Source organism: Macaca nemestrina, chromosome 8 (assembly GCF_043159975.1).
Source record: "Macaca nemestrina isolate mMacNem1 chromosome 8, mMacNem.hap1, whole genome shotgun sequence".
Classification (NCBI taxonomy): Eukaryota; Metazoa; Chordata; class Mammalia; order Primates; family Cercopithecidae; genus Macaca; species Macaca nemestrina.
The window spans coordinates 7075628-7090529 of NC_092132.1; the positions used below are offsets into that span (position 1 = coordinate 7075628).

A 14902-nucleotide genomic window follows, 5' to 3' on the forward strand; every position below is an offset into this window, starting at 1 on the left:
GTGATTTCCTAATGTCTATGCCCTTAAGTAGCTTACAGAACAATAGAGGATGAGAGGGAGTAGGTGGGTGGCAATAACGTGACTCTAAGATGGGTAAAATTGGAGGTGGACTCTGTGAGACACAGGAAAGGTATAAAGCTAGATGAATAAACATGGGGAAGATATGTGTTTTTAATAATAATGATGGGCATCTTTGTCTTATCTAATCTTTCATGATTACTATATATATGAAGATAATTATTCTCGAAAGAATAAATGATTTGCAAGTGCATGGAAAGCCTGAACTTAAATAAAGATCAGTCTGAGTCAGAGCCTGTGCTGCTTATAAATACACTAAATTCTGCCTTCTAGCTGGGAAGATCTTCATAGAAGAAGTAGCATTTAAGAGGTCACTGAGAAACAGGCAGACTTTTGAGGTGAGGATGATGCTATCAATTCATTAAAAAAGACTAATTATGTGCCTCTTATGTTAAGTGCCTTACTAGAATCCTAGAACTCATTGGTGAGTTGTGTACTCTTCAGTCTTGGAGAAGCCTACAGTCTGGTTACAGAAAGACACACAGAACTGCTGCTCCGAAGAACAAGTATTCTACAAGAGCTGGTGCAAAATGCTGCGGAAACAGACAAGGGAGTAATTACTCTGCCTGTGGCATTGAGGGAAGAACTTCTGAGGAAAGGAAAAATACACAGAGTCTTTGTGAATGAGAAGAAAAAAGTCAGAAAAAGAATGTCAGAGGAAACAGAACATTCAAAAAATATTTACGGATTGGTCATTTGGACAAGCAGTGTGATAGGACTTCTGAGAATTGTCAATAATTAACCAGGTCTAATCAGAAAGAAGCTTAGATTTGGCATGGTGGAAGTCACCATGAGCCAGTACCCACCCTCCTTCTCCCCAAAAGTCAAGGAAGTAATTAAAACACTGAACAATATTGCTCATGTATAGTGATTTTAGGCATTGATTTGTATTATCTCATTTGATACTCATGACAACCCTATGATTAGATATTATAGCTCCATTTTACAGAAAATGAAGTTGTTTTTTGTAAGAAAAAATCATGTTCTCTAGACTGGTCAACATGGCAAAACCCCATCTCTACTAAAAATTCAAAAATTTAGTTGGGTGTGGTGGCGGGCACCTATAGTCCCAGCTGCTTGAGAGGCTGAAGTAGGATAATCGCTTGAACTGGGAGGTGGAATTTGCAGTGAGCCAAGATGGTGAAACTGCACTCCAGCCTGGGTGACAGCGAGACTCTGTCTCAAAAAAAAAAAAAAAAAAAAAAAAAAAAAAAAAAAAAAAAAAAAATCATGTTCTTGTAATAGGAAACATTATGAGCCTCTCAGTTCTCCCGCAGTACCACAGTCGTCTAAAGCAGCACTGTCACATCCCTCAAGTCATTTTGCCTCATCTGTTTCATTGAGCAAGCACATATTGCTTTTGAGGATGTAGGCCTAGGTATTCATTGATACGAGAGCCAACTGGCTAAACCTTGGCTGACACCCATGCAGATGACACTGTGACTTTCAGATGGTGGATATAGAATTTTCTCAGACACGAGGGGTCAAAAGAGCCTTCTGAAAGTTGCAGTATCACCTGGCTGGGTATCAGCCAAGGCTTAGCCAGTTGGCTATAGTGTCAGTGAACACCTAGATCTACATTCTCATCAGCAACTTTTGCAGCTTAGATTCAACTACCAGATGACCTGTTCTCTTATGCTTATTTATTTTCACATCAACACCTTGGTGCAGAGGCAACCATGAACGTTTGTTTAGGCACCAGGGGCACTATCGGCCAGCCCTCTGTACATTGCTGGGGGCTGAGCGCAAGGGGCATATACCTGCTGAGGGGTCAAAGGGCAAGATTCAACAGGTGACACTAATGAGGAAATCATAACATTTATTCAAGAGAAGAGAATAATATTGGGGATTCTTCAAAAGCAAGGAGCATCTTGTGTTTACTGATCCAGCAAGGTCCCTGGAATTCTCAGTATTTCCCATCAATGGAGTACGTGTATTGGAGGGATGCATGGAAGAGACGGACAGCATATTTTGCCTGCCGAATGTTGTTGAGCAGTAAATGGGTGTGATCCAGAGGTGAGAATATTCACACTAATCTGAACAGGCAGAGAAAGCTTGCTGAAAGGGTGACAGTATGAAATGGGCTGGATCTTGCATCATTTCTCAAGGCCCTACTCCCTGAAGTGTCAGCACCAATAAGTGTGTGGTTACCATATACTCTGGCTATGCCTGAGACTGTCCCAGTTTTTGACTGGAGTTAAGGGGCTTACATGCAGAAGTACAGATCAAGAAATATTCTAGAACTTGGTTGAAAAGTGTGGTTAAAACCCTTCTGTTCTGCATTTGTTGTGTGGAGTTAATTACTTGACCCAGCCAGGGCCAAGTCTGAGTCAAGGTGACCCATCAGAAACCAGGTCACCCATTGGACTGGGACTCTGAGGTATGCAGGCAACTGGAAGAGTGCATGGGTATCAAGGACTAAGGAGGTTTGAGCTGGAGAGAGGGGAGCTCTCCCTGAAAGAATTTCCAAGTCCACGCACAGACAGACTGTGTATCTGCAGTATTGGCACAATGTATAAGCAGCAGAGAGAGAAGTTGAATGACAGAAGAAAAAATGTCAGCTGCAAGAGCCTCTGCTGTCCTGGAGGACAAGAACTCAGGTCACTCTGAGCTGCCACTGGAGTCTAGAAGGAGAGTGAATGAGGTGAAAAGCTGTGAAGCTGAGAAGACAAAACTCGAGTTACAGAGACAGGTCTCAGCAGGACTGACCTGTGCATGACACGGGGATACCTTGCTCATTTTAACCAGGAGCAATATTCAGCCAGTGCATCTGGTATGAACAGTTGTTATAACAGGCACTGCCCTGAGCTTTTCAAGTCCTCCTTCCCGGACTACAATGACCAGTTACCCTGGCCCCCATTGCAGACCCTCACCTTCTCTATCATCCATAGCTAAAGGATTTACACCAGGGCAGCCGATGACCGGCAGGCCCTGCTCATCGCCCTGCCTAGCAGGCATTCTGACTGGGTGCTATCTGGGTCACCAGTTTTGAATATCCTGCCCTACTCCAGACTGCAAGTGCAACCCTGGTGTGTGGGTGTGTGCCCTAATAGACAGAAGGGAGGGGACCAAGAGAGGAAAGAGGAGACAGTCCAGGTGAGAATGTGCTGTGACGGGGACAACTCATTCAATGTTTGGGTTGGTGGGGGCCTCAGACCTTGGAGGGAGTTGGAGGGACTGAGGCTGTGATCTCTTTCTGGACTGGCTGGGCTTAGCTTACCCCTGGAGTGGGCAGGCCCTGCTGGAGGGATCTGCCATCTCTGTGGAAGACAAAGGCAGAGCAACCACCTGTCCTCCCCTAATCAGCAGTGACTCTGGGGCTCCCTGCTATTTGTTGTAGTCACAACTCCCTGCTATATTCTGTGACCTCCAACTAAGGCCAAGGTCACCGTGGATTAGCAAACAGCTCTGTGCTCCTTGGCACATCCTGGAGACCATGATTGGGTGGGGACACTGCAGCTCTGACAAATATTTGATTAGCTGCGATTGCAGCTATACTTAGTTCTCCTTGGTAAGCATATGGGGAGGCAGATGGTTCAGGAAAGCCTGAATCACATCAACAAGGCTCTTTGTCTCCGATTTGTTGAGTCTCCTGAATGACTTATTAACAGGACGGGTTTCAGGATTTGACGGTGGAGCCTTGGCTGTACCCTTCTCAGAAAGCCCCATGTTACGCATTCTGGGCATCCTTTGTGCCGGCCTTTCGCAAGGGAACCTGGATCAATGTGGACTCTGGGTCATCATGAGGACATAGCGGGAAATAGAGACAGCCTCAGTGAGCTAGCTGCTCCATCCGAGATTCCGTTCACCTCCACAAATGTTACTACACACCGCTGCCAAGTTGTCTGTGATCAGGCCACTTGGAGCTTCGGTCAGTCATGCATTCTATAGATATTTGCTGGGCCTGGAGACAGCACAAAGAACCAGCTCTGTGTTCAGTCCTCACTGTGGCTGCAGCTCCTACACTTATCATTTAGGGCCAATTAACCACAGTACAGACTTTAGGTTTCATTCTAAGTGCAAGGAGGGGATAAAGGCACCTGGTTTATATTTTGTTTATTAGGTTTTTTTAGAGACCAACTCTCACTCTATCACCTAGGCCAGAGCGCGGTGGCAAGATCATGGCTCACTGCAGCCTCGAATTCCTGGGCTCAAGAGATCTTCCAACTTCAGCTTTCTGAGTAGTTAGGATTACAGGCACACACCACCATGCCCAGCTAATTTTATATATTCAGAAAAAGAATTTGTAGGGACAGGGTCTCACTGTGTTATCCAGGCTGGTCTTGAACTCCCGGCCTCAAGTGATCCTCCCACCTTGGCCTCCTGAAGTGCTGGGATTGTAAGAATGAGCTATCGTGTCTGGCCAACATCTAGTTTATATTTTATGTTAGTAGACAAATAGGTGGTAAGAGTAGAAGCAAAAAGTAAGGTTTTCAGTATGCAATATTGAGAGAAAATTTTTTTAAAGAGGTAGAAAGGATTTGATTTGTCAGAACCATGTTTTGGGTGTGAATCCACAGGATGTGCTGATGATTGGATAGAGGAGGTGAGTGGAAAAGAGGAATTAAATGACCAGGAAGTATTTCATTAGTATGGGTAAGACAGGAGGAGGAACATATTTGGGAAATATAATCAAAGGTTTTGTACTGGACACACGAGGGTTCTGATCTTTATTTGACAGAGAAATCACGTCAAGTGGTGAGGGATCAGGCCCACTCGGGAGAGGGATGGGGCTGGCATTGTACATTGGAGAGTGCTCAGCTTGTAGGTGGCATAGAAAGCCTTGGAAATGATGCTAGGGAAGGAGCACAGCTAATAATGGAGAAAATAATTGGGACCATGACCTGGGGTTCTACAACACAGAGAGGTGGCAGGTGCAGGAGGAGCCTAGGAATCCAGAAGGGGCAGGAGCAAATGAGAGAGAAGCTGAAGATCTACAAGAGCTGGAAGAGCAGGTGAGATGGACGTGAGGCATCATCTGGCTCCCCAGTGTAGTCGGATTGTTATTGTCATTTGTGCCTGTAAAAGAACTAAGGCCAGTGGAGTCGAAGTCTCACCCAGCATCTCCCTGCTTACTAGCTGGGAGATGCTCCATGCTCCATGCTCCATTCAGGCAGTGCCCACTGCCCTGGGCCAGGCCTGCTTTCTTCATAGTGTCAAAAGGTAATTAAAGATTCCCTTTGGTTGGAGGCAGTGGCTCACACCTGCAATCCCAACACTTTGGGAGGCCGAGGTGGGTGGATCACGAGGTCAGGAGTTTGAGACCAGCCTGACCAACATGGTGAAGCACTGTCTCTACCAAAACTACAAAAATTAGCCGGACATGGTGGCACGTACCTATAATCCCAGCTACTCAGGAGGCTGAGGCAGGAGAATCACTGGAACCCTGGAGGCAGAGATTGTAGTGAGCCAAGATCGCACCACTGCACTTCAGCATGGGCTACAGAGCGAGACTCCATCTGAAAACAAACAAACAAACAAACAAACAGATTATTTTCCACTCCTCACTTCCACTGAGACTTCTACTAATAGCTGGTAAAGTTCTATGCTGGAGTATTTGTAAAAGCCATGTCAGCTCCACACTCCTATTGATCCAGCAGCATGTTTATTCCCTCCATTTGTCTGAGCCCCTATTATATGTTCCATCTTGTGCCAGGTACTTTCATAGGTCATCTCGTAAAACCCTCTCAACCCTGAAACAGTATTGCTCTTCCATCCCCCGCTCACAGATGAGGAAACTGAGGCTTACACTGAGCAAGTTCTTTGTTCATAGGTATACAGTGTATAAATGGCAGAGCTGAGAGTAAATCCATGTCTTTTAACTCACATCTATGTCCTTACACAAGCATGAGGTACAAGGCCATACCCTGGACTCTGTTATTGAAATCCAGACTGAAATACCTGAGACCACTCAGCAGTTACGACCAATCCAAGGAAATCCAATGGGTTTCTGTAGTGAGCAACTAGAGTGTACTGGAGGCAACACACTGGCCTTTTACTTTTGAGATTATGGAGCAATACATGTTATTAGATAATAAAGTGTTATCAAGTGCTGGCTTAGTGGGCTTATTCTAATAGTAAGTCACGATGGTTTGTAATTAAGTAATTAAGCCCAGTCAGTGTTGATGAGAGAATGCTTCCTGTTGAATCGCAGCAGCAGCCTTTCTCATTTTCAGTAGGTTAAATGGTGCTTTTTAATGGGCTCTTTAGTTTAGTTGCCCTCCTACAAACAGGACTTTCTGCCAGAGCATGGTATCGGCTTTGTAAGTTGGGTTTTCTTGTAGAGTAGGCTAGGAGTCAGAAATTCTGGATATTAGAACTGTCACAAACTAGAACTATAACAAACATTGGGTAACTTCCAAAAGTCATATCCCTCCATTTTTGCATTTATTAATAAATTGATTGATGGATTGATCTGCTAAATATTTGAGTGTTAGTGATATGCAAAGCCTTTGTTCTGTCATTCTCAGATTTTTTAAACAATTAAACAGAAATTGATGGATGGTGCATTTGAAGTGAGGAGAGAAAAAAAGTTGGGAAATACTGTACTAAATATTGAATAATATTCCTTGTCATTGTTTTATCTTTACCAGTGACAGAATTATGTCTAACATATTGCCTGTGTGGTTGTTGAGTTAAATAATGAATGAATGAATAAACAAATTAAGGAGTGAAATTAAAAAAAAAACCATTTGGAGTCACCATTGTACCATCTACTATATTTGACATTGAGGATGTTACAATCTCTATGATCATGAGTTTCCTCATGAATAAAATGAAAACTCATATACCCAAGGCTATACTCAGTGATGGAAGGAACATAAGGTATCTAGAATTTAGACCAGTAAATCTCAGGCTAGCTTTAATTGAGCAATTTGCAATTAACAAAACCATTTTGTATTTATTATATATTATAGAAAAGTGACTTTTCCAATCATATAATTTACAAATAACATCTTTGATCAAACTCAGTTTGTTTTACATAATTTGCCACCTCAATCAGAATTTTAAATTAGCCCTTATAAGGCATTCCGACTAATGCAACGTGTGTGGAAAGATGAAACATTCATTTACACAAGGAGATGTCTGTGGAGTTGGACAACAATGGGAATATTCATTCCCTATTCCACAGACACAAGTGTAAAACATAGATGTCCCAAAAGGAACCCTGTGAGTGTTCAATGCTGAATCACAATGTTTTGCCCAAGACCTAGTGCATAGCAGGTGATTAGTAAATATTCAATGAATGAATTAACACGTTTTATAGCAAAAACATACAAACATAATAATCCAAAATTATAGGTGAGGCATGAACTTATGTCCATGTGCATGAAAGCAAAATATTCAATACTCCGTGTGCCGCAGGGTACTTTAAGTAGAAAACAAGAAAAATGTTTTATATTCTTTGAGATAGAAATAAAAATGACAACCAAAATACAGCTCTTTATTGATGTGTCACCAATTTGATATGCTTCAAAAATTGAAGGTACGAGCAGAATTGCATCTCTTCAGATATTTCAAGTAAGTGCTTGTATATCTCAATGCCCTGTTAGCAGAAATGCCACTTCCTTTTCCCATGTCACATCATCCCAGAAGCCCTGGGCTGACTCAGTGAAGTGTGGTCCTTTTCTGAATGCTAGTTTAGGATAGAAATGAATCTCATCAGTCCCTTGCTGCTGGGGCATCTCATTGGCACACAGGGTATCTATTGAAGCATAGGTATTTAGAATTCGGAGGAAGCTTGAGGGTCTTCAATGGTGAACGCTTTGCTGCTCCAGTTATCTGCACAGGCCACTAGGGTCTTCACCCTGAGCTCCCAGGTTATAACTCATTAGAGACTGCTATGATTTAAACGTTTGTCCCCTCCAAAATGTGTGTTGAAACTTTAGTTGCCATTGTAACAGTTTTGAGGTGAGAACCGTTAAGAGGTGTTTGGGCCATGAAGGCTTTACCCTACTGGGTGGGAATACTGCCTTTATAAAAGGGCAAGTTCAGCTCCCTTTTGTCTCTTGGCCTTTCTGCCTTTTGCAATGGGATGATGCAGAAATAAGGCCTTTGCCAGATGAAAGCACCTTGATATTGGACTTCCCAGCCTCCAGAACTGTGAGCCAATCAAATTTTGTGCACTGTGAATTATGTAGTCTGTGCTATTGTCTTATTGAAACACACAATGAACTAAAATATTGCTTTTGACAACACAATCTTTGTTTCAGGTTAGGTGGGTCCTCATCTTTCCAGCTCACAATGTAGCCAAACCAACCTTCTACCCATGAAGCCCTGAGCATTTCTGAACATCCGGAGTCATCATCCTGGGCCCCAGCTTTTCTTAAGATAGCCTCATTTCTGGGAACACGTTGTGCTTGTGTGATTGACACTAGTATCACCTTGGTTGAGAAGCATCTGTCCCAGTCCAACAGTATCCCTGATTTTCAACCTCAAGAAAAGTCATCAAGACCATGGTTACCTGTCTCCCAGGAGTTCCTGGTTTCTTATCCATACTTTTCTACTTGCCCTCCAGTGATGGGCTCTCCAGGAAAGTAGCAACCTTGGGGGAGTCTCAAGAGGTCATGTATTGGACCTCCCTACCCTGGCGTTGAAGGCTTGATGACCCTATGAGCTAGACAGCACATACTCGACTACAGGAAATTATTCTGGTCTTTCTCTGGAACAACAATGAATATCTTTTTCAAAGTGGCTTTCTCTTCTGCCTATTCCTTACAATCGTTGGAGAAAAAAAATAAAGTTTGGCTTCAGGGTGATTTTCTGTTCTTCCTGTTCCTAGAAAGGGTCAGAAAATTCACCCTACCTAAAGAGTCTTAATCGTTGTCATCTTTAGTCTTTGAGAAAATCTGTTTGGATTTTGATAATTTTTCAGTTAAAAACATCCTTCTCTACTCACCATTTTACCTAAGCCTCACATTCATTATGGAAATTAAGTAAGGCAAGATTCTTATCGTGGAGCTCAGATTCCATAGTCCTGCCCAAGGCCACACAGCCGGAAAGTGGGGACAAGTCTAGAACTTATATTTCCCTTACTAAAGGAGCATTTTCTAAACCATATGAAAGCTAACATTGTGACTTTGAGGAACCCATAGTCTAATGGGGCTTTTCCACTTCTGTTGGCTCTAATATGTTGGAAGATTCTCTATGAGTATATCCTGAGTTTAAAGGAATTTAACTGAGTATATCCTGAGTTTAAAGCTGGCTTCAGGCCTGGGGTATTGAAGGGGTTGTTTTCTGGGGTTTGGGCACAGAAATGATTCTTTGGGAATCTCCTACATGCAGGCAGAGCCATGGCTATGTTCTTGGAATGAGATTGAGGTTTAGTCCACAAGTAAATGGTCCCTACAGGTGCTGTTGGTTTGAGCATTGGGCATAGAGTCCCTGTCAGAAGAATAATACTTATATTTTATACTCCACACTGACAGATCCCTCTAGGACTGCTGGGAGCTCTCAGCTGAGGGAATGTCATCATTTAAAGTTTAAACATTTAGAGGTGTATAGATATATAAAATATTAATATCATTCATTTTGTGGGGGGGAGAAGAAGAAACTACAGCACCTAAAAGTCTTTTTTTTCTCTTGCCCTCTGGCCTGAAATTCTGTGTTAAGATGTTCGGAATGTATTCTTTGTGCAGCTGAGACCTGAAGAGCTCCTCTTACCTCCTCTACTGTATTCTCTTTTCTCTGCTCCCCTCCTGTTTTTCCTTCACACTCCCTTTCCTTCTTCCACCCATTTTCTTTTCATCTCTTTTTTTCCCCTTAAACTCTCAACTCTTTTTATGCATGGTACCAAGGCTGACACACAGAAAAGAAGAAGGCAGATATGTAGGAAGACTCTAGTCTACACCTTCTCATTGGACCACTTGAATAGAAATCTTGTTGCCTAAAAATACATAAAAAATACTCTAGAATGAAAAGTGGCTATTTAACACATAGCTAGGAAAGGCTGCCTTCCCAAAGTATGAGTTAGTCTTTAAGGGTAGAGGGAGTATGTACTTTGGTTGTCTCTGGGTGCTGATTTCACCAGGAAGGAGGAGAGAGGATAGTGGGCCGGGTATCCAGATGTGGATTGTTGGTGAAGAAGGGAGAATCCCAATGGGAATGAAGCAGGGAGTGTTGTCCCAGTGATCTCCATCCCAGGGAAGTTATCTTGTGATTGGTGAGCCTTCCCTTGTTAAAAAGACACCTGTTCTATGTGATGCCCTATTTAATAGTGGTGGGGAGTTGACCCAGAAAGTCTCCTAAGGTATGAAAACTGCCTTATCCCAGGCTTAATGGGGCACCTCGGGATTTAGTGATTTTCAGTAAATACCCGTTAAGCCCTGTGGTCTGTTTGCCAATCTGCTCAAATTCAGAGGCTCTTAATCTCCCATAAAAAATGTGGCCAATGACAATTTATTCAACAGAAAGTACTCAGAACTTTCTCTGCAAACACAATTAAAAAGTCATCATACTGTATATTGTATGCCCAGCGTGTGCCTGGTCTTAGGAGCTTGATCTATTTTATCCTCTGTGTCCACAGTGATCCCATAAGGTCAGTGTGGCTGTGTCCATTTCTCACATGGAAAGCTGCTGTTCCAAGAGGTGATGTCACTTGCCCACGACAGCAAGTGATTGAACTGTTTTGCTGGCTGTCCCTCCTGGTAGCAGACAGCTCAGGGCTGCTCTGACCTTCAGGGTATTTACCCCATCCATCCGCTGCCACGTTGTCATTCTGGCTTATAGATCAGCGGGGCCTTGACAGTGATATAGAAAGAGCTAGTGTAGCAAATAAAAACAGAGAGGCATCTGCACACATGAATCATTTTTATTTAATAGGCCCATCAATTTGAATACAGCAGGTCTAAATAGAACTGCATTAGGCCAGTAATTTTATTGCCTTCATGACAAAGTGCAACTTAGAGCAGGCACATCTGAGCAGCCTTGGAAATAACCTGGCATTTTACATATTTTGTATTCCTTGCTCTGAAGCTACAAGGTAGGTGCTTGTTTAGATGTGACTGTGCATTGGGAGGTGACTGTGATCCTGTGTCCCTGTTTCCAAAAAACTGTTTGACCCATCCAGAGACAGTGTACAAGATACTTAGGATTTTTCTTTGCTAGTTGGGCTGTTTTTTTTTTTTTTTCTTGGCTCCCATTTCAGTCAAACTATTTAATTCTTTCAGTACTGTTTTATAGAGTCCCCACCCTTTGCTAGGAAATAGATGCATTTTATTCATTCACTGGAGACTTCATTTTCTCTCTTATTAAAGAGGTAGATGTGAGGATGAATCTACACAATGCTTCATTATATAGCAATTCTCCAGCAAAGTCTGCTAACAAAATGCCATAAACTGGGTGCCTTATTGACCACAGAAATGTATTTTTCACAGTTCTAGAGGCTGGAAGTTTGAGATCAGGAAGCCAGCATGGTCAGGTTCTGGTGAGGGCCCTTTTCCAGGTTTGCAGATTGATGACGTCTCTCATTGTATCCTTCCATGGTGGGAAAGGTGAGGGGAACAGATCCCTGGCCTCTTTTTATAAGGACATTAATCCCATATGTGAGAGCTGTACCCTTATGATGTGATTACCTCCCAAAGGCTGCACCTCCAAATATAATCACATTGGTGATTAGATTTGAACATTTGCATCTTGGGGAGACATAAACATTCACAACAAGTACATATTTAGGCACCTGCCTCTGCTTTGACCCTTTGTCTCTTCATCTGGTGTAAAATTTACCTTATGGGTTTGTTATGATAATTAAGGAAAGTAACCACAATTGAAAAGCACTTTAGAACTTGTAAAATGCCATATAGTTGTTCCCTGTTATAAATAGGTAATCAATAGGTCATTGTTGCCTTATACAAATATTAGTATTATTTACTTTAGAATATGTATATAAACATATGTTTGTGTGTATATGTGTGTGTGTGTGTATATATATATACATATACATATATATGTAGATATATACACACATATATATGTATATATATGTGTGTATATATATATACACATATACATATATACACACACACACATGTATATCCAAGTGGATAGTTTATGTGTTAAGTAATTTGGAGGAGTTCATCCATTTGTTTCCCCACAATAACCCTGGACAGTGTTATTTATTTTAGAATATATATATATATATATTTTTTACATGTATCTCCAACTGTGTAGTTTGTGTGTTAAGTAATTTGGAAGAGTTCACCCATTTGTTCCCCCAAATAACCCTGGACAGTGGATGCATTGGCTAGATTTGTCTTCTTGAAATATAACTCAACTTTGAAGTACTGTTTAGGGATATGGTATATCTAGAATGCATTGGGGGATACAGAGCTAAACCAATTCCTTTAAAACTTGATATACAGTAGGATTATACAGTAGGATTAGCACATTTTCCTAAAACTCAAGACAGAGTGTTCTCATGACATGCATGAGGTGCAAGCAGCACCTTTGAGAAGGGAGAGATTCTATGGGCACTAGGAAGTCCTTGTAGAAGGAAGGGTGTTTTCTGTCTTTCAGTCCCTGTTCTTCTCCTCATTGTTTCTGGGAGAGGAGGTTTATGGAATGCTTCACAGAGGAGGGCACAGGTGAACAGGTGAGAAGTTGAGCAGGCACTGCATAGCAGCCCAGGAGCACTGCCCACGGCATGAGTGACTTAGCCAAGATCTTATTGCTTGTAAGGAATGGAACAAGGTTTTTCTGAGATACCAGCCCAACTCAATGAACAGAAATATTCATATGGTGAGGTCTCATTAACTGATTTTAAGCTTTGGAAATTGGAAGGCCGCTTGGGACCATTAGTTCCTTGAGCAGGAAAGACACCTGACAGGGCTGCAGGTAAAGGACAGTATTGGAGTTCATGGGTTCCAACTGATTCTTGTTTTGCAGAGAGCAGCAGCCTGCATTCAGCCTGTGTCCATGACAGCACCGTGCACAGCCGGGTCTTTCAGATCTTATACCGGAATGAAGAGGTGCCCATAAATGATGCTGTGGTCTTCCGAGTTCATTTGCTCTTAGGTGGTGAAAGGGTAAGTCAAGAATCTACCACCAGCCACAAGTGGCTATTCCCTCTCATGGCTGTTCTCTCTCATTGCTAGGTAAATGGTGAAAGAAGAAGGTATGGATTTGCTCTGAAATCTGACAGAGATTAGTGCTTTTAGTGCACTCATGCACTTATTTATGTATTTGTTGTTTTACTCATTTTTTTAATTCATATATTTGCTTGTTCCATGTAGTCTCAAGTGCAGACAGTCTCCATTGACTCATTTACTGGGTCTCTTCTTCCCTCCTCATTTGCCCATTTGTGCATCTGTTCAGGCCCTCTGTCAATGAGTCAATCAGCAGGTGGTTTTGAGTAACTGTTTTTTTGCAGGGCTCAATGTGGGACCCTTGGATAAGGGACAGAACCGGAGAAGGCAGCAGGAACTCTACCTTGAAAGGGTTGATAATTTAGCAGGAAAACAGATATATAAGCAAACACCTTGGTAGGTGATGTGAGCAATGATCTCTGTGGAGATGACAAAGCTGGTGTTCATCAAGGCTTGCACAAGAGCTGGCTTCAGATGCACATGCTGAATTCACCAGAGAAAGAAAGAGGAAGGGCATTGAATGAAGGAGAAACAGCATCACTGCAAGCCCAGAGGCCTTGGGGAGCTCGCTTTATTAGTTGGGAACTTGATTGAAAATTTCCTGTTCATCAGATTAACACATTTCAAAGGAATATCTGAAGCTCAAACTTTTGATCTGCCTCCCCTAGCCTCACTGAAGTGTACCTGTTGCCACATTTGAGCTGACTTTTTCCTGCTAGAATATATTGAGAATTATTTGAAAGAGTATTCCTGTTTTAGGAAGGTCTAATTAGAGCCCCCACTACTTGCATTCCTCATGTAGTGTGCATAACAGCTCCTATTGGGCATCTGTTATCTTTCTCCTCTCAGGCTTCTTGGCTTTTTGTCCACATCTTTTGTTATCTAGGTAGTGACCAGGTTCCCCTTTGTGGCTAAAACTGAAAAGCGTCACTCATTCTTTATTCATTAACCCATCTATCCTTTCAAAAATTTATTGAGCACTCACTAAGCACCTACTGTGTGCTGAAGGTAAAATAGTGAACATGAAATATCCCTGGCATTTTGGACTTATATTCTAATATTAGATCAATATATCACAATGTAATTAAATAAACCAATCATGCATATTCTATTACTGAGCCTTCTCACTGCTACATACTCAGCTCCCTAGTCTCTGAGACACACTCATGAGGGAGATAAGAGTATAGGAGTTTGCACCCTCACTGGAGGCCCCGTGAAGCTACAACCGTACCCAAAGTGGAAGATACCTCATGATGGTCCTGCTGTGCAAGACTGGCTGTTGCCTCATGACAGATACTCAGATATTGAGAATGTCAAGAACTCAGCACAACTTTCAACACAACCTTCACCCAAGGTGATTATTCCCTGGAGGACAAGTGACAGACAGGAGAGTCTCCCAGAGAAGCCAGTGCAGAATTGCGGACACCCAACTGTGGAGGAAGATTCAGGCATGCCATGAGCTCAGGGAGATGTCGGCTCTGGAGGAGAGCACAGCAAGGACAAAGAGCCTGAGGTGGGAATGACGTTGGGGTGTTTCAGGAAGAGCACTAAGGCTGAGGTGACTTGCACAGACAGGGAGGGCAAAGGAGCAGGAGACGAAGATGGAGCAGGGAGGCCCAGCATTGTGGGCCATGATAGGGAAATTAGGGCTTATTCTTGGGCAATAGAAATCCACTGATTTTGTTAGAATGGTGCAATGGCACAATTTTTATTTTAGAATTTTGTCATCCCTCTCCCAGTCT

At 42.5% G+C, this 14902-nt stretch overlaps 1 protein-coding gene across 13 annotated transcripts in view; it reads left to right on the plus strand.

The window, feature by feature from the left end:
- Positions 1–14902, plus strand: part of LOC105488273 (family with sequence similarity 135 member B) — a 363325-nt gene that overhangs the window by 207389 nt on the left and 141034 nt on the right. For all 13 annotated transcript variants that reach the window (XR_011606684.1, XM_011752155.3, XM_011752152.3 and 10 more), the window contains one exon: positions 12961–13100. Coding sequence is in view for 11 of the 13 variants with exons in the window: in XM_011752155.3 (XP_011750457.2) it covers positions 12961–13100 (140 nt within the window). In the remaining 2 variants the exon portion in view is untranslated. The remainder of the gene's footprint in view (positions 1–12960; positions 13101–14902) is intronic.